This window comes from Canis lupus, chromosome 6 (genome assembly GCF_048164855.1).
Source record: "Canis lupus baileyi chromosome 6, mCanLup2.hap1, whole genome shotgun sequence".
Lineage (NCBI taxonomy): Eukaryota > Metazoa > Chordata > Mammalia > Carnivora > Canidae > Canis > Canis lupus.
Window position 1 is genome coordinate 40,620,228 of NC_132843.1, and position 22,378 is coordinate 40,642,605.

Sequence of the window (22,378 nt, forward strand, 5' to 3'; positions counted from 1 at the left end):
CAGCTATGATTTGTTCAAATACATATTCTGGACCTCTGTCCCTCTCGGAGCCCTCGGGAACTCCAATGAAACGTAATTTTTCCTTCTGAGGCTGTTATTTATTTCCCTTAACCTTTCCTCATGATCTTTTGTTTTTCTCTTTTTTCCTCAGTTTCCCTCCTTGCCATCAACTTGTCTTCTATGTCACTCTCTTGTTCTTCTACCTTGTTAACCCTCATCGTTAGGACCTCTAGTTTGGATTGCATCTCATTTAATTAATTTTTAATTTCTGCCTGATTAGATCTAAATTCTGCAGTCATGAAGTCTCTTGAATCCTTTGTGATTTTTCCTAGAGCCACCAGTAGCTTTATAATTGTGCTTCGGAATTGGCTTTCTGACATTGAATTGTAATCCAAATTTTGTAACTCTGTGGGAGAGAGGACTGTTTCTGATTCTTTCTTTTGAGGTTTTTCCTTCTAGTCATTTTGCTCAGTGCAGAGTGGCCAAAAACAAGTTGTACTGGAAAAAGGAGAAAAAGAAGAGAAAAAAGAAAAAAAAAAAAAAGAAAGAAAGAAAAAAAGCGAGGGGAGGGGGAAGCAAATAGAAAACAATAAACAAGGGGGTGTATTCTCTGATTCTATATAACCGTAAATCCCTCGACTTCCCCTGGAACTTTCCAGTGCTGCTTGGTCAATAACTTGCTTTTCCCCTGTCCTTCTAGCTAGTCTTCTGGGGGAGGAGCCTGCTGTGCTGATTCTCAGGTATGAGCACCTGGGGGAGCTGCTCAGCCCCCTGCCTGGTGCCGGGCTCAGTGGGAGTTGTTTATCCGGTGAGCCCACTGTGAGGCTCGGTGGGGGTTGTTTATCCTGTGAGGCCCCAGGAGGAACAACCACAGTGGCGGCGGCCAGCTCCCCAGCCCTGGAGTCAGCTCCCGCAGTAACTACCGCAGCTCTCAGTCCGCAGGGGCCTGGATGCTCTGGGGGCGGGGCTGCCAATCTGCACAGCTTGGGCCAGGCGGCAGGAGCGTCCTCGCTGTCCTGGGCCCTCCCGGCCTCTGCCTGTCAGGGGGAGCGCAGGATCTTGGGATGTGTCCCTGGGTGTCCTGGGCTCCCGGGCCTGTGCCACTGGAATCGCGCTCCCGGCTGCACAGCCCCCTCCGCGCGGAGCCGCCACCTGAGCCCCTCCGAGCTGCTCCCGCCCCGCCAGCGCCCTGCAGCCCTTTAGGGAGCACAGCCGCGGGGTGTGGCGTGCTCTCCCCGGGGCACTGGTCCTCTGTTAGTGTCCCAGGGAGCCTGAGGGCATCCCCGCCCCTCCTGGGATCCTGCTCCAAGTCCCTGCGAGCACCTTTCCGTCCAGGAAGATTGGTGAAGCTCCTGCTTCTCCGGGACAGGGCTTTCCTGTCCTGGGGGCACTCGCTGCAGGGCCTTAGCCCGGCTCCTCGTCGGGTCCCTCCCCCTTGGATGCCTTTTTATTTCTTTAATTTTTTTTTTTCCGTCTTCCTACCTTGATGCACAACTCTTCTCACTGTAGCATTCCAGCTGTTCTCTTTTTAAATCTCAGGCCGAATTCGTAGGTTTTCAGGATGATTTGAAAGTTATCTAGGTAATTTGGTGGGGACAGGTGACTTGGGGACCCTACTCTTCTGCCATCTTACTCCCTGTGTGCATCCTCAGGGAAAAGCAGTCCATCACTCCTGTCTGCCTGGTCCCCCCTCAGCACCACATGCTCCCCTAGCATTTCTATGTCATGAATGTGACCCCATTTGGAGCCCCAAACCCTGCAGAACCCTGAGGCGGGCTGCCTGTGCTATTCTTCTAGGGAAGGAAGGAGGCTCTTGCAGGTTTGCTGCATACTGGACCCCTGCTCAGAGCAAGGTCATGCTGACTGTGCCCCAGTTCAGGGTTCATGACCACCCCAAGCTGAAAGCCCAGTCCTGGGCTCAGTGATTGCAGCCGGCTTCCTCGCTCTGATGCCTGGGAACTCTGCTGTACTCAGGCACCCCTATCTTCCTGTGACCCTGGGGATCCTGAGAGCACATGTCCCACCCAGGATCCTGCCCCCACTTTGCCACCTGAACACCTTTCAGGCAGGGACGTCCCTCACCTGAGCAGAATTCTAAATGTTCCAATGTTCCCTCTGCTGCTCCATCACTCCTGGGGCCCCTGCAGGAGGCTCCCTCCCCTCACGTCTAGCTTCCCATGTAGCACCTCGGATTCCCTTCCCTGAGCCTCCTACCTTGCAGAACGCGGTCACTTTTCTATTTGTAGAGTTGCAGCTATTCTCTTCTTGGATCTCCATTTGAGTTTGCAAGTGTACAGAATGATTTCATGGGGATCTCGCTGGATTCCTGGGACCAGAGGAAACTAAGGTGTCCTATTCCTCCAATATCTTGGACTTCCCATAATTTTTTAAAAAGATTTTTTATTTATTTATTACACACACAGAGAGAGAGAGAGAGAGAGAGAGAGAGAGGCAGAGGGAGAAGCAGGCTCCATGCCGGGAGCCTGACATGGGACTTGATCCCCGGTCTCCAGGATCATGCCCTGGGCTGAAGGTGGCGCTAAAGCGCTGAGCCACCAGGGGTTGCCCTTTCCCCATAATTTTTAATGTTCTTTCTTATCTGTATTTATTCCTTGATCTTCATTCCTAATGACAATTAAGTAGAAGGTCAACTTTGGCCAGACATCACACTTTTGCTTTGGATAGGGGTCTTCTTTAAATCAAAGTTTGATTTTATGATTTAATCTTCTTTCTTGTTGTACATGCATAGAAGTTAGGAAGTCTGAGAGCAGCAAAAATAAAGCTTGTTTCTAGAGGCTGAATCAAGTGGGTTTATCCTCTAAAAGGAAGTCAGGTGATGGTGGTGGCTGGATTCTGGAAGAGGGCTCAGCACGGTCCCAGGGCTCCCAGGCTCCCTGGGCACAGGGGCTTGTCCTATAGCTTGTTCCTCGTGGTCCAAGTCGGCTCTGGCTGCAGACACCAGCTGGCTAAAACCATCACAAAAGAGTGGGTCGGGGTGGTGAGTGCCAGGGAAACTGGGAGGGGTCACAGGTGGACAAGGGGGCAGCGGTACAGACATAAAGGTGCAGTCAGGAGCTCAGGATGAGGAGCCCACCTGGAGGGTAGGAGCCCAGGGGAGCCATCCAGGTGGAGGTTCTGATGTAGGAGGGGTGCTGGCTCACAGTTAGGGTGGGGTCTGGCGGCCTCACCTGAAATGGGCTGGGTCCCGGATGTTTGGGGCTGGGAGTGGGCTGGGGTACCATTGGGAAAGGGGGAACCTTTGAGATTCCTAAGTCTGCGACCAAGCTCTGGATGCAGGTGTCTGGGTTGAAACATCCTCAGGAGGACAGAGGAGCCCCCTCAGTCCTTGACACCGACCTAGAGACCAGTGGACAGAGCACCTGGGGAGTGGGGTGGGACAGGCTTTCCTGGGGTGGCAGGCATTCGGGGACATATGTGGCCCTGAGCGAATTCTGGACCCTGGGCCTTGAGCAGTCCTTGAGGTACCGAGAACACTGCCCAAGTCAGCAGCACAGCGCAGTCCCCAGTGAGCTGCCTGTCACCCTGTCCCTCCCTGCAGATTCAGCTCTCTGGGCTGCTTTCTGTTCTGAGGAGTGGGCGGTCACCAGGTCAGGCAGGTGGAGACACTCTGGGAGGAGGGACCATGACCTGGGGACCCTGAAGAATCCCCCCCTGCCTGGTCCCCACATGAGCGCTCACAGCTGTGACCCCTCCTGACCTCCCCTCAGGGCTCTGTGACCCTGGGCAAGTCACCCAGCCTCTCTGTGCCTCCTTCTGCTGAGTCCAGTGTGGTCGCTGACGGGACTGACCTCATCAAGCTGTTCGCAGGATTAAATGCAAATCCAGAGGAATCGGTGCCTGCTTTATGTCCTCACAAGTCATACCTAATTTATAGAGGGGGTCCAGGGGCCTGGCTGGCTCCGTCAGAAGAGGGGGTGATTCTAGATCTGGGTGGTGGGTTCGAGCCCACACTGGACGTAGGGCCTACTTCAAAAAAAGGAGTCTGAAGCTGGCAAACTTAAATTTTAAAAAATCATTGTCACTGAGAAAATAACGTGCCCTGTTCCCTCTGGCAGGAGCTCCTGACGATGAAGCTCATGTTACATGATTGAAAGTGGGGGCAAGTGTTTCCAGCACAGAGCCTCCTTCCCCCCGTGTCCGCAGCCCCCTGCTCCAGGGGAGCCCGTCCCATGTGCTCCCAGTTCCCAGGGGCCGCTGTGTTTTATCACAGCTACACCGCGTGGATGACCTGCTGCCTCAGGACTGTCTGTACCACTAGGTAACATCAATGCAAACGAGGGTCCTGATCTCAGAGATGTGGGCGGGGGGGGCGGGGGGGGGGACCTGTGCCCCGAGGGTTCCCGTGGAGCGGGAGCCTGCACGCCTCCCTGAGGACAATCACTTGCAATATTAACTATTTCTTAGGGCATTTACCTCTATGTTTCTAAAAAAATTGATTTCAAAAAATAATGTTCTCACATTAGTATTTTCAGATCAGTTGCAGGCACTCTGTACTTTCCATCAGAGAGATGAGGATTTTCCTCTCTTCCATGCCTCTCTCTCACCCTCTTCCCACCAACTAACAGATATACAGCCTGTTTGTTGATCAAGGATAGCATCTTAATCTACAATTTTAGAAGAGTTAAACTCTATAGCATTTATTACAGGCTCGACACTCTTCTGAGATCTGCAAGATCCCGAAGTCTGTAAGGGCAGAGCTGGGACTTGAGGCCAGATAGGTGGTCTCCCTCTGGAATCCCGGCTTTCCCCTCTGGCGATCCCACCTCCACAGCCTGTTTGTGGAGTGCTCACTATGGTACTCAGTGCTGGGCCCACAGGTGAACAAAATTAATTCCCAGCCCCGGGTACTTGTATTTAGGGGGAGACACTGGAAATAAACTAGGGACCAAGTAGATGTATAAGGTCAGGTGGTGCCAGTGGGTGACCCAAGAGAAGCAGCGTCAGGCAGGGGAGCTGCTGTTCTAGGTGGGTCTCCCTGGGCAGGGGGCCAGTGGCAGAGGCTGAGCAGGTGTGAGCGGGAACCGTGTAGGTCCAGGAAGGACGCTGCAGGCAGAGGTGCCGGGAGCCACGGTGCGGAGCTGGGAGCCTGGCTGCTGGATGAGCGGCCGCAGGCTGGGCTGGAGGGTGTGATGGGTGAGCAGGGAGAGGCATAGGGGAAGGCCTGAGCCCTGAGAGCGCTGGGTCCTATCTAGGTGGGATGGGGGTGAGCAGAGCATCTGAGGGGCGCAGGGGCGGGGCGTGAGGCCGGCGGGGAGGCCACGGGGCTGTGTGCGGAGGACACCCTGCAGGGCTGCGCGGCCAGGGTGGGCCTGGGAGAGGACCCGGCACAGGGCTGCAGGGGGCTTGGCCTAGACTTAGAAGCGGGGGTTCTGGAGCTGAACCACTGGGCTTGGATGCGGCTCTGGCACCTCCTGGCTTCAGGGCCCTGGACAGTTAGCAAGAGGTGCTCCTGGTGCTCTGGGTAGAATGGAGACCCGCTGGAGGTGCTGGGAACTCCTTGTCCTTCGTGAGCTACACTGGAGCCCACGGGACTTGCTGATGGGTCAAGGTGGGGTTTGGAGGGAGGAAAGGTCCCCAGGACCTGGGCCTGGGCTCCGTGGAGGGTGCTGGTGCACTCCTGAGAGGGGGAGTTCTGGGGGAGGAGCAGAGTGGGATCAGGGCTGAGGGCAGGCTGGAGACCCCTGGGCCTCCACGTGGGCCTGTTGAGCAGGCAATTGCAGGGTTGAGTCTGGGGTTCAAGGGAAGGTGAGTGTAGACAGGAAGGGGCCCAGGAGCCAGGCCCAGGAATGGACAGAGTCAGGATGGGGAACCCGAGGAGGAGCGACCAGAAGGGCAGGAGGGTCAGGAATGCTGGAGGCCTGGGAGCTCCTGACCCGGGTCCCTTGAAGTGTGCCACAGGCTGTGGAGGGTGCAGTCAGTGGGGACAAGGGGCAGCCGCTGTGTGACCTCCCAGGGCCCCCAGCCTGCAGGCCTCTGCCCACCAGTCCCATCCTATCTGATGGCCTCACAGGGATCATTCACTCCAGGGTTTCATGTCCTTTCTCTCTGGTGGGTGAAGACCCAGGCCCCTGTGGGAGAGGATGTTCTGATTCACCCTGACGTCTCCTCCCTGGACGAGGGCTTCAGGCTCCTGTGGGGAAAGGCAGAGGGGAGCTGGCTGAGGGAGGGAGTTTCTATCCTCGGGGCTGCCTGTCCCCAGGTCAGGCCTGTTTCTGAGGGGACAGTAGGAAATGGAGAGGCAGGAGGGGGCTCCTGGGAACCTGGTCTAGTAGCCAAGCCAGCAGGTTCCTGAGGCGGGAGGGCTCTCCTCCAAGGGCACTGTGGGTCAAATAGGAGTCTCCTGGGCCCTGGGATGTGCTGGCCCCGCACATCCGTGACTCCCCCAGCGAGTCCTGAAGCAGCTCCACGTCCCCACCGTGCGGAGAGCTCGGGGGCTCAGGGCCGTGCAGCCATGTGTCCAGGGGACAAGTAGGGAAGGGGTGGGAGGGTGAGACGCAGCCTCACTGTGTCTGGTCCTAGAGCCCGGGCTCCCCTGGGGGCGGACTGTGGCACCTGCTCCTACCGGAGGGTTTCTAGTCTGAAGCCACTGTCAGCACAGAAGTCATGCTGCCCTGCCTTTGTCCTCGGGCTCAGGGTCCTGAGCTCTCTGCCCACCAGGGAGCTGTTTCTGGGTGGGTTAAGAAGTTTCTGGAAGAGCCCGAATGTCAAGAGAAAACCCCCATCCTGAGCTCTCAGGATCTGCCCAGCAGCTCACTGTGGTGGTGGGGAGACTGTGAATTGGCAAGGGGGGATCCTTGGCTCTTGATTTGACACTAGACCCCAGACGGGGCCTCTTTTTTTTTTTTCTTTTTTTAAAGATTTTATTTATTTATTCCCAGGAGAAAGAAAGATATATATATATATATATATATATATATATATATATATATATAGAGAGAGAGAGAGAGAGAGAGAGAGAGAGAGAGAGAGGCAGAGACATAGGCAGAGGGAGAAGCAGCCTCCATACAGGGATCCTGATGTGGGACTGGATCCCGGGACACCAGGAGCATGTTCTGGGCTAAAGGCAGGAGCTAAACCGCTGAGCCACCCAGATGTCCCAGGGGGGCCTCTTTATTGTAGTCAAATAACACGCATTTTACTTTGTGTGTCAATCCTGACATCATTTTTTTTTTCTGACATCATTTTGTCAGCAGGAGGTCCCCAAGTGGCTGCAGGTTAGTGACTATTGTAGAATTTCCTTCATGGGGATATGGTGTCCTGAGGACCAAGACAGGACTTTGAGAGTCTCCCCCAGGGCGGCAGGGCCTTTCAAGGACCTGGGCGACGTCCCTGAACTGAAGAGGAGACGGTGAGGCCACGGAGGACCCATGGGTTAAGGCAGGTAGGAGGGGGTTTGGGGTGTGGGAATGGGCAAGGTAGAGGGGAGAAGACACAGGAGGAGGGAACCCGCAGGTACTGAGGTCAATCTGAGGGCCCAGGCATCACGGTCGCCAGGTGATGGATGAGGGCGCTGGTTTCTGAAGGATGAGTGACTCCCAGGGCCTGAGGCCTGAGCCCAGTGTCCATTCAGAACAACAGGAGGCCTCACAGTCCCCGGGGTCGGGATCTCACACACACAGGCCCCTGCTCTCCTCCTGGAGTCTACCTCTCCTCACACCCAGCACCCCTGCAGCCTGGGGGTCCCACGGCCACCTCCTCTGCCTCGGACTCAGCCCTGCTCCCCGAGGACGCAGAGGGGGAAGCAGGGCTGTGGCTGCTGGTGCTACTGGGTGGTGGTGGTGGGGGTTGTTGTACTACATTTATCCCATCCTCCCAGCACAGCTGCCAGGCCGGCCCAATCTGTTGACACACGAGGCGGGTAGGCTTTGCCCACAGTAGCTCAGCTTCCTGGTGGAAGTGGGAGTGGCATCTCCCACCTGTCTTCCTGGAGCTCTGCCGCCAGCACACTGGTCTATCCTGTGCCCATCACACGCCAGGGGCCAGTGGGAGGGAGAAGGGGGCCCCCCTGAACCTGAAACCAGGTGTCTTGTCAAGGGAGACTGGGGAGGAGCAGAGAGCGCCCACATGAGCTGCTCCAGTCAGCACCCTTGCAGGTCTGACTGCCTGCCTGGGGCTGGAGACACTGGGCTGTGGGTGATTCAGCCAGTGTGGCGGGTAGCTGTGATCTGCAAAGGGCTGGACGTCAGAAGCTTCGAGATTGCAACCACAGGCTTGTATCCTCTACTTGCGGGTGTGAGAATGAGAGAGGCTGCCCTGGGTCAGGCCTGGCCTCTCTCCCCCTCAGTGTGGCACCTCAAGGTCTGCCAGGGACTTGGGTCAGGAAAGACCAGTGGCCTAGAGCTGTAAAAAGTCCCTGGTGCTGGGCCAGCATGGAGGGCGAGCTGGCTGACCTTCCAGGGTCCTTGCCCAGCAGGTCCTCGGGGCTCCCTCAGGGAACCCCTCCCCACCCCAAGCTGTGGTTTCCACAAGCAAATAGTCCTCACCCAGGAGGGAATGGGGATGGGGGCAGAGCCCACTTGCTGCCCCTCCGCCTGAAGTGACCAGGGATTGAACTGCCCAGGTCTGGACTCCATCCCAGGGGTTTGTACCCACAAGGCTCAGGGACGCCCTGGGAAGGGATCTCCCATCAGTGGGTGGGAGCCGGGACAGGACAGGGCTGAGGGCTCTCTGGTCTGACGGGGCTCAGAGTGGGTTGGGGGAGCCCAGACTGGATGTGGGGACTTGCAGGAGGCCACATGGTGGGACAGGACAGGCTGTCCTCCTGTTGCCAGAGTAGCCTGTCCCTCTGCACCCCTGCCTGTGTGGGAGCGCAGGTCCATAGTGAGCAGAGCCTCCCAGGGAAGTGCTGGCTGGGGTGCTGCTCCTGGGGGGGCTGTGCCCTGTGCGTGGGGACAGGGCGGGCCCTAGGGTGCAGACAGGAGGGACACGCCCATAGGGGCTGCTGCGGGTGGAGGGTGGTGGACACTTCTCAGGAGAGCTTGGTTCTCGTGCTCACAGCTTCTTCCTTACACACCCAGCAGTGATGCTCATAGAAACTCAGAAAGGAAATCTGACTGGTTAAATGGTGTAAAGACAGGACAGGCCCAAAGCAGGAGAGGCCCCCTGTCCTTGGCTCTAAGATGTGCCTCTGTGCCTGGCCATCGGCTGGTGCTGGCAAGCAGGGCCCGGGGCTGTTCGGGAGCCCAGGGACACAGGTCAGGGGCCCTAGGGGTGCAGACTGGGGAGGAGAGACCACCAGGCTGCTTGTGAGCACAGGGTTGGGGCCTCCCCTGCACTGGGGCTCCTAGACGGGGCTGTTCCTACATTTGCTCTGCAATGATCTCCTGAGCCCACTGCAGGAGCTGAGGTAACAGGAGAGACCTGAATGGGCTAATATCCAATGGACAGTAGGACTAGAGCTAAGAGCTATTTGAGTGTTTGTGACGCCTTCCTGCCTTCCTCTCTTCCTCTGTGTTCGAGATGCTTCCCCTTCCCTCCCCGCCCCGCCCCCGTAAGCAGCGGAGGCCCAGCAGGGAGGCAGCCTGCCATGGGCCTTCCCTCCCCGCCCCGCCCCCCCCCCCCAGCAGCGGAGGCCCAGCAGGGAAGGAGCCTGCCATGGGCCCTTGCTCAAGGGACCCCCACCTGGGCGGGGCCTCCTGGCTCCTGGGACTCACCAGCCTCATCCTCAGTGAGTGGCCCGGGCTCCCGGGGAGGGAGGACCCCCGGGCGGGCAGGGAGGCAGGAGCTGCGGGGCTGTCTGGTGTCTCTGGGGAGGAGCAGAGGAAGCAGCCCTGTGATATGGAGCACACGCGGTGCGTCTGGTTTCCAGCCCCGGGGGCAGCGGAATGAACACAGGAGCTTCTGGCGGAGGCCAGGCTGGGAGCCCTGACCCTGGCTGCCTGGCTGCAGGACAGAACCCCCAGCAGGGGTGAGGCCAGGAGAGCCCATAGCCCCCTGGGGAGAGGGATGGAGGAGACCAAGCGGGGGCGGCGGGGACTCAGGGTGGGGACGGGCACCCCCTGGCCTGCGATGCTCAGGGGACCGGGCAGCCCCTGCAGCTGCTGTGCCCGGGCGGGGCCGACCCAGAGCCCAGGGCTGAGCTGGAGAAGAAAGCAGGTGTCCTCTGGCTCCTGGGGCGACATGAGGCCTGACTATGGTGACATTCTGTTGGAAAAGGAAGGAAAGGCGGCCTCCAGAATTCAAGGGGTCTGTGCCCCTGCTGCATGTGAGACTGTGCCTGGAACAGGAGACTGAGGACAGGGGCTCCCGGTGGGGGTGCCCTGGGGGGTCAGGAGGGAAGCAGAGGGGTTCCCGGAAAGGGAACTGAAAGAAGGTCTGTGCTAACAGCGCTATTTTCTGTGTCTTACCTCATCAGACCATCTGCTTTTGTGTAACAAGTAAATAAGAACTTGAGATAGCTTTTTATTGTCTGTGGTGTTTGATTTGAGCATACTCTCTGAGGGCTACTCCCATTCTACAAAATTTCTGGCATCACTGGGCTTCAGTAAAAAGGGTGTTTACACATTAAGAACTGAGCTTTGCAGAACATTGAGACCCTTTTAAGGAGTAACTACATGTCAACAATATATGGACTTTCACTTTTCAATTTTTTTAATCAGACACATAGAGTATATTATAATTTCCTCCATAAGCATCTGGGTAGGAAGAGAAAGAAAGGAAAGAAAGGAAAGAAAGAAAGAAAGAAAGAAAGAAAGAAAGAAAGAAAGAAAGAAAGAACCACAGAACACCTCAGACCCTGCTGACCAGACAGCAGTGCTGGGAGGGAGGAGCCCCTGGACACAGCAGGGGACGGGGGTGCAGGGCAGGGAGGGGAGGGGCCAGAGGGAGAGTTTAGGATTCCCTGTGGGGGAAGCAAGGGACTGGGGACAGGGAATCCAGCTCCAGGTCTGCTCTGCCCTGTGTGACCTGCACAGGTTCACCCGATGGAGCCCCTTCTCTGGGAAAGGTCCCCTGGAAGTCCCCCCAGCTGTGACATCCTGGGACAGGGTGTGTCCCCCTGGTCTGGACTCTCCTGGGGCTTCTCCGAGCCTCTGCTCTATGTGGAACCTCCTGTCCTGTCCTAGTCCTGATCCTGACAAGTGCCGATAGCCAGGGAGCCTGTTTGGGGACCTTCAGAGCCAGGAGCCAGGCCTTTCGTCTCATGTCCTCATCCTTCCAAGAAGGGAGGGGTGCTCTCTCCAGGCCCCTGGCGATCCCCTGGCCCTCTGCCCTCCCTGCCTCTGCTCCTGAGCAGGGGGTGCCGATACTGTCTGAAGGAGCCCAGCTGCTCCCTGGTGTGGGGACACGGAGGTGCAGGGCACCCTCAGGACAGGAACTGCTCCCAATTAAAAGCCTGGCCAGAGTACCCCAGCTTCTTTCTCCCTGCCCCCCTGGGCTGACCCCTCCGGCTGGGGCTCAGAGAGAGACACTGTGCTCAGGAGACTCGGGGAGCTGCCCTGGGGCAGGTGCCGTCCCGGATTCTGACCTGCTGCCCCTTGGGGACTCCCAAGGACACGGTCCCCCTTGGGGAACAAGGGCTGTGTCTCTGATTTATACTTACTGTCCTGTGTGTGCCACATTGTGCACATTTCACCATTAAATGAGGCCCGGGTGCTGACTGGGGTGGGGACGCAGGTCTACAGGACACTGTTCTGTCAGTGAATTCACGGGGGAGCCACCAAGTTCATTTACAGGAGAAATTCTCATTAAAATTAATATGGTATTGGAGGTCCCGAGTGGCCAGCGGGTAAGCGGCGGACTCTTGATTTGGCCTCGGTTCAGGATCTCAAGGTTGTTAATTGTGCCCCGGGTCAGGCTCCTTGGTCAGCAGGACGTATGCTTGAGAGTCTCTCTCCTCTGCCTCTCCACCACTTGCTCTCTGACTCTCTTTCTCTAATATCAATAAATCTTTAAGAAGAGATGTGGTCACTGTGTGTTGATGGCAAACCTAAGATTTATCAAGAAGAGTTTGCTGGGGTCTCTTAGGAGGGCAATGAGCGGAGGCCGGCAGGAGGGGACATGACCTGCCTTGATCGATTAGACCCCCCAGTCAGTTATCCCTGCACCTACACACCTATGTGTGACATGTACACAACCGTGTGTGACGTATTTACCCACACGTCTATCAAACATGCACTCATATGTGACATGTGTGCCCCATGTGCTTTATATGCACCCATGGGGGGTCAGATGCTCCCCCATTGGATGATCTATGTCCCTGAGCAGAGAGTCCATCCAAAGCAGCTCAGTGTGACAGTGTTTGCAGGGGGCGGGGGGGAGAAACTTCAGGGACATGAGAGGGAAGCAGAGCTGCAAAAGGGGCCATGTACATGTGTTAAGTAAGAGGCTTCCACATGTGCTGACCACACAGACTGTTGGACAGAGGTGGCCGTCACCCCTCCCCATGTAGGCCTCTCCCCGGGTCAGCCCCCAACATGGCAGTGGGCTTTATCCCAGAGAGCAGGACACAGGGTGACTGCAAGACGGAGTCCCCCTCTGTGTGACCCGCTGTCCCTGGGGGCCGTCTACCACCTTAGCTGCTCCCTGCTCCCCAGAGGGGAAGCCCTGGCTGCAGCCTCCACCCCAGGGGAGGGCGCCAGGGCCTGTGTGCAGGAGGGGTCTCTGCAGCCCAGTGAGCAGCTGCCTCCAGCAGAATGCTCTCGGTAGGGACCGAAAATGTGCTAGAGCTGTTGTTGGTCCAAGTCCCATGCACTTCATCCTCTCGCTTTTAGGGGTCAAGACCCTGCAGGTGAGCGAGTTCGTGTGACCTGGTCAAGGGGACGCTGCCCTGGGACAGGAGTGATTCCAGCATCGCTTCACATTCATGCATTCCCTGCCTTCCAGGAGTCACGGAGCACATGGGAGGGATTTCATGACAAGATAGGTTCTAGGGGGGACGCCTGGGAGGCTCAGCAGTTGAGCATCTGCCTTTGGCTTAGGTTGTGATCCTGAGGGTTAGGATTGGGTCCCACATCAGTCTCCTTGCGGGGATCCTGCTTCTCCCTCTGCCTATGTATCTGCCTCCTTCCTTGTGTCTCTCATGAATAAATAAATAAAATCTTTTTTTTTTTTTTAAAGATGTATTCTATGGTTTTCTCCTTTATTCCTACTGGAAAACCATTCACATTTTCTGTGTCCTATGCCCTAGGTGTCGGCAGCCCTGGGACCCAGAGTTCTGGAAACGCTGTTTCCCTGAACGGGATGCAAGGAGCTTCTGTGTCCTTTCATGTGATCAGAAATCCAGACTTGCCTCCAGTAGATGAGCTGGAGAAGATATCATGGGGCATTGTATTCAGATCGAACTACATAGTCATGCTGCAGGTCTTTCCTGGGGCAGATGTTCCAGAATGGGTCAACTGGCAGGACAAGTTCCAGAAGAGGGTCCATGTGTTCAACATAACCACCCTGAGGATTGACAACCTGACCCTGGAGGACACTGGGCTGTACCGGGCTCGAGACTCCTACACGAGAGGAAGACAATACGACCAGGATTTCCACCTGACTGTGTATGGTGTGTAGGCCCCTCCCCCAGCCCCAGAGCTCACCTCCTTCCTCTGTCCCTGGAGGGTCCCCGTGCCCGGCTCACAGGGCTCCCCCCAGACCCCAGCCTTCAGACTCTCTCTTCTCCCCTGGAATCAGATGCAGGGTGTTCGCCACAAATGCAGGCAGAGCTGAGAGTCACCCCAGGGATGGAATCACTTTGGTGCTTCGGGAGGGGAACCCCTGTGGGGGGAAGTGGGGATTTTGCCTTAACACTACTGTCCCCACAGGACTCAGGGTCCTCAGGCTGTCCCTTAGCTGTCTGTGCCGCTGGGACAGGTGAGGACACCTCAGGGGCTCACCACACCCCACCTGAGGGTCCTACTGTGCTGTCGGGCAGGAGTCAGACCCCAGAGCCTGTGCCTTGAGGTCCGGGTGTGGGCAGGGCTGTGCTCCTCTCTGGAGGCTCCAGGGAGAATCCATTTCTTTTCCTGTCCCCCCTCCTGGTGGCACCTGCATTCCCTGGGTCGTGGCCCTTTCCTCCACCTGCACAGCCAGCACTGCTGGGATGAGTGCCTCTGGCACTGGGTCCCTCGGACCTCCTCTCCTGCCTCCTTCTACTTGGGAGGACCCTGTGATCACATGGGGCCCATCAAGACATCCAGACCATCTCTGGTTTAGGCTCAGCTGGTTAGCAGCCTCAGACCAGCATTGACTTGGAATCTAAGACACCTTCAGGTTCTGAGGGTCAGCACGTCAGCATAGCTGGGGTCACTCGTCACGAAGTAGGATCCAGACTCCCACGTGTGGTTCTCCACCCTTTCCCCCGATCCCCTTTTAGCCTCAGCCCGAGCAGCTCACTCACAGACTCCACTGGTCCAGCTCTAAACCTCCACAGATATAGGAGTGCACATGGCAGTCCTTTCTCAGGATCTCAGGGAGCATCCTGCTCTCTCCCTGCACCCCCCTCTGCCCAGGGAGCTGTCTGCTCCAGAGAGAGTGGGAGCCTCAGGTCCCACAGATTCTAAGGATCTGTGTCAGCCTGTTAGCCTGTCCCTTGGCTTCACGGGTGGAACCAAAGTTCAGTGCATATTCCAACCACACAGAGGGTGGTCTTTCCTAGGGGGCACCAAGGTGCCCCCCATAACAGTCTTTCATGGTGGGAACATGGGGCCAATTTCAGGGCTTGGGCATCATCTGAGGATAAGCACAGGCAGGCTCTAGATCCTGATAAATCAGGCCCTAGACTTCTCTTTCTTCTAGGGGACACCTCACTTTCTTTAATTAATTAGTTGTGGGTCACTGGGCTCCAGCATTTATTTTTTCACGTGATAGTTTTAGTCTTTCTCAATCTACAGAAGTCCCATAGAGCTGAACTCACTGGCTCCATCCTTATGCACCTGCTGTATATTTGGTCACTTCTGTGTCATCTATAAAATGCTTTCACCATCCTGAGGGGGAGGAGGCCAGAGCTTCAGGGAGATTCCACAGGACAAAGACTGAGGTGTGATATTTTCCACTCACATGACCCTCTGTCCTCTTGTCCTTCCTGCCGCAGAGCCTCTGCCCCTTCCCCAGATCAGGACCACGAATCTGTCCATCACCCCAGGCTGGTGCAACGTCACTGTGCAGTGTGACGCCCCGGGAACCAGGGAGGACCTGACCATGTCCTGGGAGAGCAGGGGTCTCCCCAGGGAGCTGGAACAACGAGAGGCCACAGGACCAGCCACCAACCCCTGGACCCTGGCTCTGAGCCTGCCCCTGAGCCAGCCCAATGCCAGCCTCACCTGTGTGCTCAGGAACCAGGTGGACCAGACAACTGCCACCTTGGACCTTGGGGACATCTGTGGCCACAGTGAGTGCATCCTGCAGAGGGGAGGGGCTCCCAGGGCTCAGACAGCTCAGGAGCTCAGCAGGCCGTCTGCTTCTCCTTGAATTCTTGTCCCAGCTCGGCCCCCCCGGGCTGTTTGCTCACAGTCTGTGTTTCCCTGAGTCGATGAGTGACCCGGTGCCCCATGTGCCCCCTCGGCCCTCCCCCCTCCTCCACCAGCTGCTGGGGCCCTGATGCCTCAGTATCCCCCATCCCAGGGGAGCTCATCGCTCAGGGACCCACTGGACCCTCTGGAAAGAGACCCCTGCCTCCCTCTCACCCTCCTACCTGGCTCCTCCCTGCTTGGTCCCCCTCCCACCTGCCCCAATGGGTGCTGGAGCTCCAGGACTGGCGAGGTGCCCCCCTCCCTGTTCATGGCCCTCCTTCCTGGAAGGTGGCACCCACCCTGCCTGTCTGCTCCCTGCACTCATCCCTCAGGACGAGGTTTCCCATTACCTCCTCCAGGAGGCCCTCCCTGACCACGTGTGTACAGGCTGGGAGCTCCTGTGCCCTGGGATGGCTCTGGCTGGCTCCTTCTGGCACGTTCTCACCCTCCTCCCACAGAGGTGTCCTCAGGGGTGGGCACCGTGTCCTGTTCCTCTCAGCCCCCGGGCTTCGAGCAGGAGCTCCGGAAGTGTTGAGTGAAAGCACCTGCCTTGCTGCTCCCTCCTCAGCTTCTGAGCAGGGGTCTCCAGATGTGTCCACGTGCTGGGCAATGGGCATCTGTTCTTCTCTCGGTCCTTAAATTTCTCCATCTCTCTGTGCGAGGGAAGCAGATCCACAGGGACAGAGTGATGCTGACCATCTACCCGGCATCCTGGTGACTGTTGTGGTCCTGCTGCTGATCCTGGGAGCTGGACTGTTTCTCTGGAGGAGAGGGGTGAAGAAGAGCCTGGAGCCTGGGAGAGGCAGGTTGCACTTCTCCTCCCCGGGCCCTGGACCCTGGGCTCCCTTCCTCCTGCCTTTACTGCTCAGGGGATGTCCCTGCAGGAGGCTGGTGGGGGCAGCCATGGCCTTGGGGTCATAGAGGGGAGGTTACAGGTTTCCAGGGCTCAGACTTCAGCTCCTTCTGTTTATGTTTCAGGTGCAGGGTCCCAGGAGGAGCATAGGGACCCAATGATGGCATCCACTCTGCAGAGCTGAGCCAGCAGGGGTCTGGACTCAGCAGGGACCAGGTGAGCCTGGGAGAGGGGGCATCCTGGGTCCTCCCACATCCCTGTGTGCCTGGGTATGTGCTTGTCAATCCCCATCATCCACAGGATCTGACCCTGATGCCCCTGGAATCCTTTCCAGACACACAGTATTAGCTACAAAATTCACTTCGGGGCCCATGTAGTGCTGAGTGATTAGGGGAGGTCATGTCAGCAGCACTGGGTCTGTGGGGGTCCCTCTGGGGCCTCTCTGTCCATCTGCTGCTGTGGGAACCTCTGTCTGTATTCCAGGGTAGGGGTGCAGCACGTCTAGAAGGAGAGATGCTTCTCACTACTGTTTACTGTGAGGTCCGCAGGCCAGGCAGGGCCCTGATGAGGATTTAATTGGAAGAAGCAGGAGAATCCGGCCCCCTGGGGACACCTGTCTTGGGACCATGATGCCTGCAGCCTTGGTCTCACCTCTTCCTCCTCTGACTCCTCTGGTGAGGGACTGGCTGGTCCAAGCATCAGCTAGTGTCTATGCTAAGTGGTTCTGCACACGTTCACCATGAGACACACACAGTGGTAGAGCAAGAGGGAAACTGAGTCAATGTATTGGTACCAACATGTTCCAGGTCGGCTCAGCCTCGGCCCGGACACCCCTGGATGGACTCTGCTCTCCTCCTCATCTATAGGACAGCAAACTACCTTCAGACCCTCGCCCCCTGGACGCACCACTGTGACTCACAGCCTCCCACCGGGACAGTCTGAAGAGCAGCCCGCGGTCAGGCTGGGCCGAGAGCTATTCAGGGACGCGATGCCTCCGTGGCGGTCAGCTCCGGCTGCGTGCTGCTCTGTGGCCCGCACTGCTCTGACCTCGTGCAGGCTGGGACCTCCCGGGCCTCGTGCACATGCCGTGACGTGGGGGTCTTGTGCGCAGGGTCGGGTCAGTAGAAGGAGGCCTTGGGGGCTGACTCTGGAGGCCGCGCAGCTGGGAGCGCTGGGCCGGGACCCAGCCCGGGGATCGGGGCTCCAGGGCGCGGCTCCCCAGCCCTCGGCTGTCCGTCCCGAGTCCTGGCAAAGCTCCCTTCTGTCCTGTCCTGCTGCAAATGGCAGAGCCTCCTACTGTTCAGGAAGAAATGGAAGTTTCTGGGTCCTACCAGTTAGCTTTTAACAGGCTGTGTTGATTGACACCTGCCTCCCTCCTTCTCCTCTCCCTGCGGAGGATGCTGAGGTCCTGGGGTCTCAGTGAGGATTTCCCCCCCACTGTAGGACCTTCTCTGGGGACGTGTCCTGTGTGCATTACTCTCCCTGGTTGTCTGTCTGACCTGTGCCCCTTCCCTGCAGCCCTCACCCCATCTCCCTGCTCAACACCTGAGCCCGCTCCTAGGCCTCACCTCACAGGGCCCCTAGATCACCAGGAGGTGACCCTGGTGATACCCTTTCATGTTCCACACCCTGTGCCCTCGGGTCCCTACTGGCCACCCTCCTTGACACCCCCCCCCCACCTGCCACCCTCCCAGGCTCCTCAGCTGCCCCTCCAGGGCCCCTCTTCCCTCACTGGTGGTGCTCCTCAGGATTTGAGACAGCCTCCTTCCCATCTCCTGTGTCCTTTACTTCTGGGACCCCTGCTCCCAGGGCTCAGTGTCCCATCCCAGCAGAGATGCCTAGCCCTGCCTCCCCACCTGATGCTGTCTGCTAAGTCCCAGGCCCTGCACTGCAGCCCCTTGTCCTCATCCCTGCCCCTGTGTCCTCCCCCATCCTCTCCTCCCAGGGTCACAGCCCAGCTGCCCTTTCTGTAACACCTGGGATCTGGTGAGAAAGAGCAGGAGCTCCCCTCCCACAGGAAGGAATGCAGAAGTAATTACAATCACACAGTAAATGTGCCTGTTTTGTTCATGGGAGAGGTGGGAGCAGTTCACCTGAACCCAAGAAAAATATGGTAAGGTCACCTCTTGGTATGGGATGACTTTTCTCTCCTTATGTGCTCTTCCACCATTCCCCCAGGTGACACAGCTCCCTGCTATTCACCTGAATTAGTAATTCAAGCAGGACAAACTGAGTCTCAAATGTCCCTTCCTCTCCGTCTCCCAGCTGAGCCTCAGATTGCACTGGAAGCAGGTAGATCCCCTGAGAACAGAGGAAAGCAGAGAGGCTTGTCATCCCCAAACCTCTTCTTCCGCACAGGAGCCCGCAGGCATGCACACACAGACACACACAGACACACACACACACACATACACCACCTTCCAGCCACACAGCTGCATGTACCTCAGGACGAGGGCTGTCCCACAGACACCTAGATCACAGTGTCAGCAGGACTCTGAGTATCTGAGGACATTGTCAACATCTGGAAGGTGGCAGAGCAGGTCGGTGTCTGAATCTGCATACATTTCTGAGCTCAGCTCCCTTCCCTGCAGGATCCCTAGGGCTCCCCCTTGGTGCTGGCGGGGAGCAGTAAACTCCATTTCTGGTCCGTGGGAGTAGTAACCACAGCGGGTGCTCACTGCCTCAGTAGCCACACCGCACACAGTCTGTGACAGAAGTGCCCCAACTTCATGTTTGCATGGTTCCTGTGTTCAGTTTAGACCAGACAGTAAGGGTGTGAGGATGGAGGTGAGGGCTCGAAGCCACAGCACCTCCCACAGAGCCTCAGGGGCCCCCCCAGCACCCGGGCCCTGCCCCTGTCACCCATTCTGTTGAGCTCCACTAGATGACTCCCCATCTCTGCAGAACACTCAAGACCCCGGTGCACTCCCCTCAACTGGGAGTACACACTTCTAAATCTGTGTTCCATTCCTGACTAGTGTGAGGGTGGGTCCCTTCCCTCCCTGTGGGCCTTCTGTCCTGCTGCCTTGCTGAACTCACATATTAGTCCAGGGATTTTTCTGTAGAGTCCACGGGACTTTCTGTGCAGACAAACATATAAATAGTGTCTATGATAAACACAAGTTTTCTCTTTACCATTTTAATCTATATTTTATTTTATTTCTTTTTCTTGTTATTGCACTGCTCAGACTTGCAAGTGAATGGTGAAAAGCAGTGGGGAGAGCAAACAGCCTTGCCTCCTTCCTAATCTTAAGGGGAAAGCTTTCAGTTTTTCACCACTATTAGCGATATTAACTTCAGGGATTTTTGTCAATATGCTTTATTAGATTTATCAGTTTCACTCTCTCTGCTCTTTTCTTTCTTATTTCCTTTCTTCCACTTGCTCTGGGCTTAATTTGCTCTTTTTTGTAGATTCATAAGGTAAATGCTTAAATTATTAACTTCAAGCATTTCTTCTTTTGCAACATCCACCTGTCATCATATATATTTCCCTAAAGCACTGGGTTAGCTTGTTTTCACTCATTTTGAATACTTGTATTTTTATATCCATTCACTCCAAATATTTAAAATTTCCCTCGAGACTTCCTCTTTGAGTCATGAGTTATTAAGAAGTGATTTGTTTAATTTCTGCATGTTTGCAAATTTTCCTGTTATTAAATTCTACTCAAGAGGCACCTGCATAGCTTAGTGGGTTCAATGCCTGCCCTTGACCAAGGTCATGATCCTAGGGTCCTGGAATTAAGCCTTGCGTCAGAATCCCTGCTCGACAGGTGTCTGCTTCTCCCTTCCCCTTGCTCATGCTCTCTTTCTCTAATGAATAAAATATTTACAAAAATTTCTACTCTATTTCTATTATGGTCAGAGAAATATGTTATTTCAAATATTTAAAAATACTCACGGTTTGTGTTAGTACCCAGGATAAGACAATACTTTGGGGAGTTCTCCAGGTGCACTTGAAAGGAATGTGTTGTCTGGTGTTAAGAGTTGAATACTCTCTAAATATCACTGAGTTTGAATTGAGTCATGGTCGTATTTATCGTGTGTGTTCTTGGTGATTTTCCATTCCCTCGGGCCACTCTCGGGGGAGGATGCTCTGCTCTCTGTGACAGTGGATCCATGTGCTTCTCCTTCAGATCTGTCAGCTTTGCTTCATGTGTTCGGTGCTTTGCTGTTAGGCGCTCACACACGTCAGCTTCTTCTCCCTTGTTGCATACTTGACCTTTCCTTATTATGTACTTTTCTTCTTCATCCCCAGAAATGTTCCTTGCTCTGAAGTCTTCTCTCTCTAATGTTAATTGGCCCTTCTAGATTTATTTGGATTAGTGATTTTGTAGTGTGATAATTTATTATGTGTATCAACTTGGCTAGATTCCAGTGCTAAGAGTCATGGCCAAGCATTATTCTGGATGTTTATATGAAGAGATTTTGGATGAAATACACTTACAGGGATGAACGTTGAGTAAAGCAGACTGCCCTCCACAGTGTGGGTGGGCCTCATCCAATCAGTGGAAGGCCTGAGCAGGAGGAAAGACTGACCCCCCTGAACAAGAAAGAATTCGGCAGTAGGTGGCCATGGGACAGGCACTGCAGCACAGGCTCGTCCTTCTGTCTCCAGCCTGACCACCTTGGACTTGAACCCCAGCAGCAGATCTTCCCTGGGTCTCAGCCTGGCTCACCTAGTGCAGGCTCTAGACCTGTCAGCCTCTCTAGTCATGTGAGACCCTCCTGACAGTAAATGTCTTCATGCTTATCAAGATCCTATGACTCTGTTTCCCTGAAGAATCCTGACTCCTATCCACAGCCCGGCTTTCCCATCGTTTCTCTGCTAACCCAGTGCTATCAGGCCACACTGGGAGCTGTGGTTACAGGGTGACATGGGCCCTTCTGTATCCTGTTGTCTGGGTGCTCCTCCACCTGAGGTGCTGCTGCCTGGCCATCCTCTCCTGGTCCTGCTCCTGCCCCATCCCAGCACCCACAATGAATGGCCCCACAAAAACCGCATCACCCTGCTCTCCATGCAGGGCAGTGGTTTTCCCTCGGGTGATTTTCCCGAGATTCTCTCTCACCCTCTTCTCATCCTACCTTCTCTCCCACTCTCACTGACTGTCCCAGTGAGTGTCCTGCTCCCTTGTGGTCACAGGGGACTGGCCAGCCTGATGGGGATCCCAGGAGACCTTCTATCCAGTGAGACCACAGCCAGGGCATGAACATCACTCCCCAGAACTGGATGCAGAGGAAGAACAGGTGAGAAGGAGGAACTGGGCAGAGATGCCTGGACATGCTTGTCCTTCCAGCTCCTGAGGTTCTTGGGACAAGAAGAAGGTAACACATGTTATCAGTGCTGTTCATCAGAGCAGAATTTCTTTCTTTTTTTATATTTTATTCAAATTCAATTTGGCAATATATAGTATAACACCCAGTTAAAGGCAGAGTTTCTTTCTTTAAGAGTGAGTAAATTCTGTTTACAACAGTAAAGGACCAGCTAGAAGGAGAGAAAGGATGACAAACATGGACAAAATTGTGCCCTGTAGCCAGAGTCCAGCCACAGCCTGGCTCTTCACTTGCCCCACACCCGAGGGGAGGGGAAAGAGGCTTGAGGACACGAGAGGAGCTGAGTCCCCGGATAGGCCAGGACCCTTGGTCCCCGAGGGCTGCGGCCCTGACCATCCACCTTAGAGGGCTGCAGGAAGGGAACCTCAATGGCTTCACGATGCAGACAAACCCAGGGGATGAGACCTGAGGCTTCATAAATCTCTCAGTGGATCAGTCCTTCCACTGCGCCCCCATCCAGGTGCAGTGGGGGGACCCAGGAGCCTTGGGCACCTCTAGTCCCTCTGCCTTGTCGCTCCCTTCTGAACCTCCACGTTCGTGGGCATCAGTGGGATGGACCAGACGCTGGGTCCTCGTCGATCGACTCTCTTCCAGCCTGTAAAGTTCCTGCTTCCTGACTTGGTTTGCAAAAGTGAACAGATGGAGCGTGTGTGAGGATGCATCTGTCCTCTGCTTGCTTCCCCTTCTCAGCTGCTGCCGGTGCTGCTCACCAATGCTGCTCGTGCTCAGGGGCGTCCTT

At 55.9% G+C, this 22,378-nt stretch overlaps 1 protein-coding gene across 10 annotated transcripts in view; it reads left to right on the top strand.

The window, feature by feature from the left end:
- LOC140635419 (SLAM family member 8-like) overlaps positions 1-20,154 on the top strand; it is a 74,440-nt gene extending 54,286 nt beyond the window's left edge. The window contains exons 1-7 of one of the 10 annotated variants that reach the window (XM_072830078.1): positions 9,827-9,928; positions 12,732-12,748; positions 13,148-13,510; positions 15,038-15,334; positions 16,123-16,257; positions 16,434-16,524; positions 16,792-17,090. In XM_072830078.1, the coding sequence (XP_072686179.1) occupies positions 9,846-9,928; positions 12,732-12,748; positions 13,148-13,510; positions 15,038-15,334; positions 16,123-16,257; positions 16,434-16,492 (954 nt within the window). In that variant the 5' untranslated portion in view covers positions 9,827-9,845 and the 3' untranslated portion in view covers positions 16,493-16,524; positions 16,792-17,090. Of the gene's footprint in view, positions 1-9,552; positions 9,689-9,774; positions 9,929-12,731; positions 12,749-13,147; positions 13,511-15,037; positions 15,335-16,117; positions 16,258-16,433; positions 16,525-16,791; positions 17,091-17,114 lie in introns of those variants that run through there. The other 9 variants (XM_072830076.1, XM_072830077.1, XM_072830079.1 and 6 more) reach the window with 9 other exon arrangements.
- Positions 20,155-22,378: the final 2,224 nt, after the last annotated feature.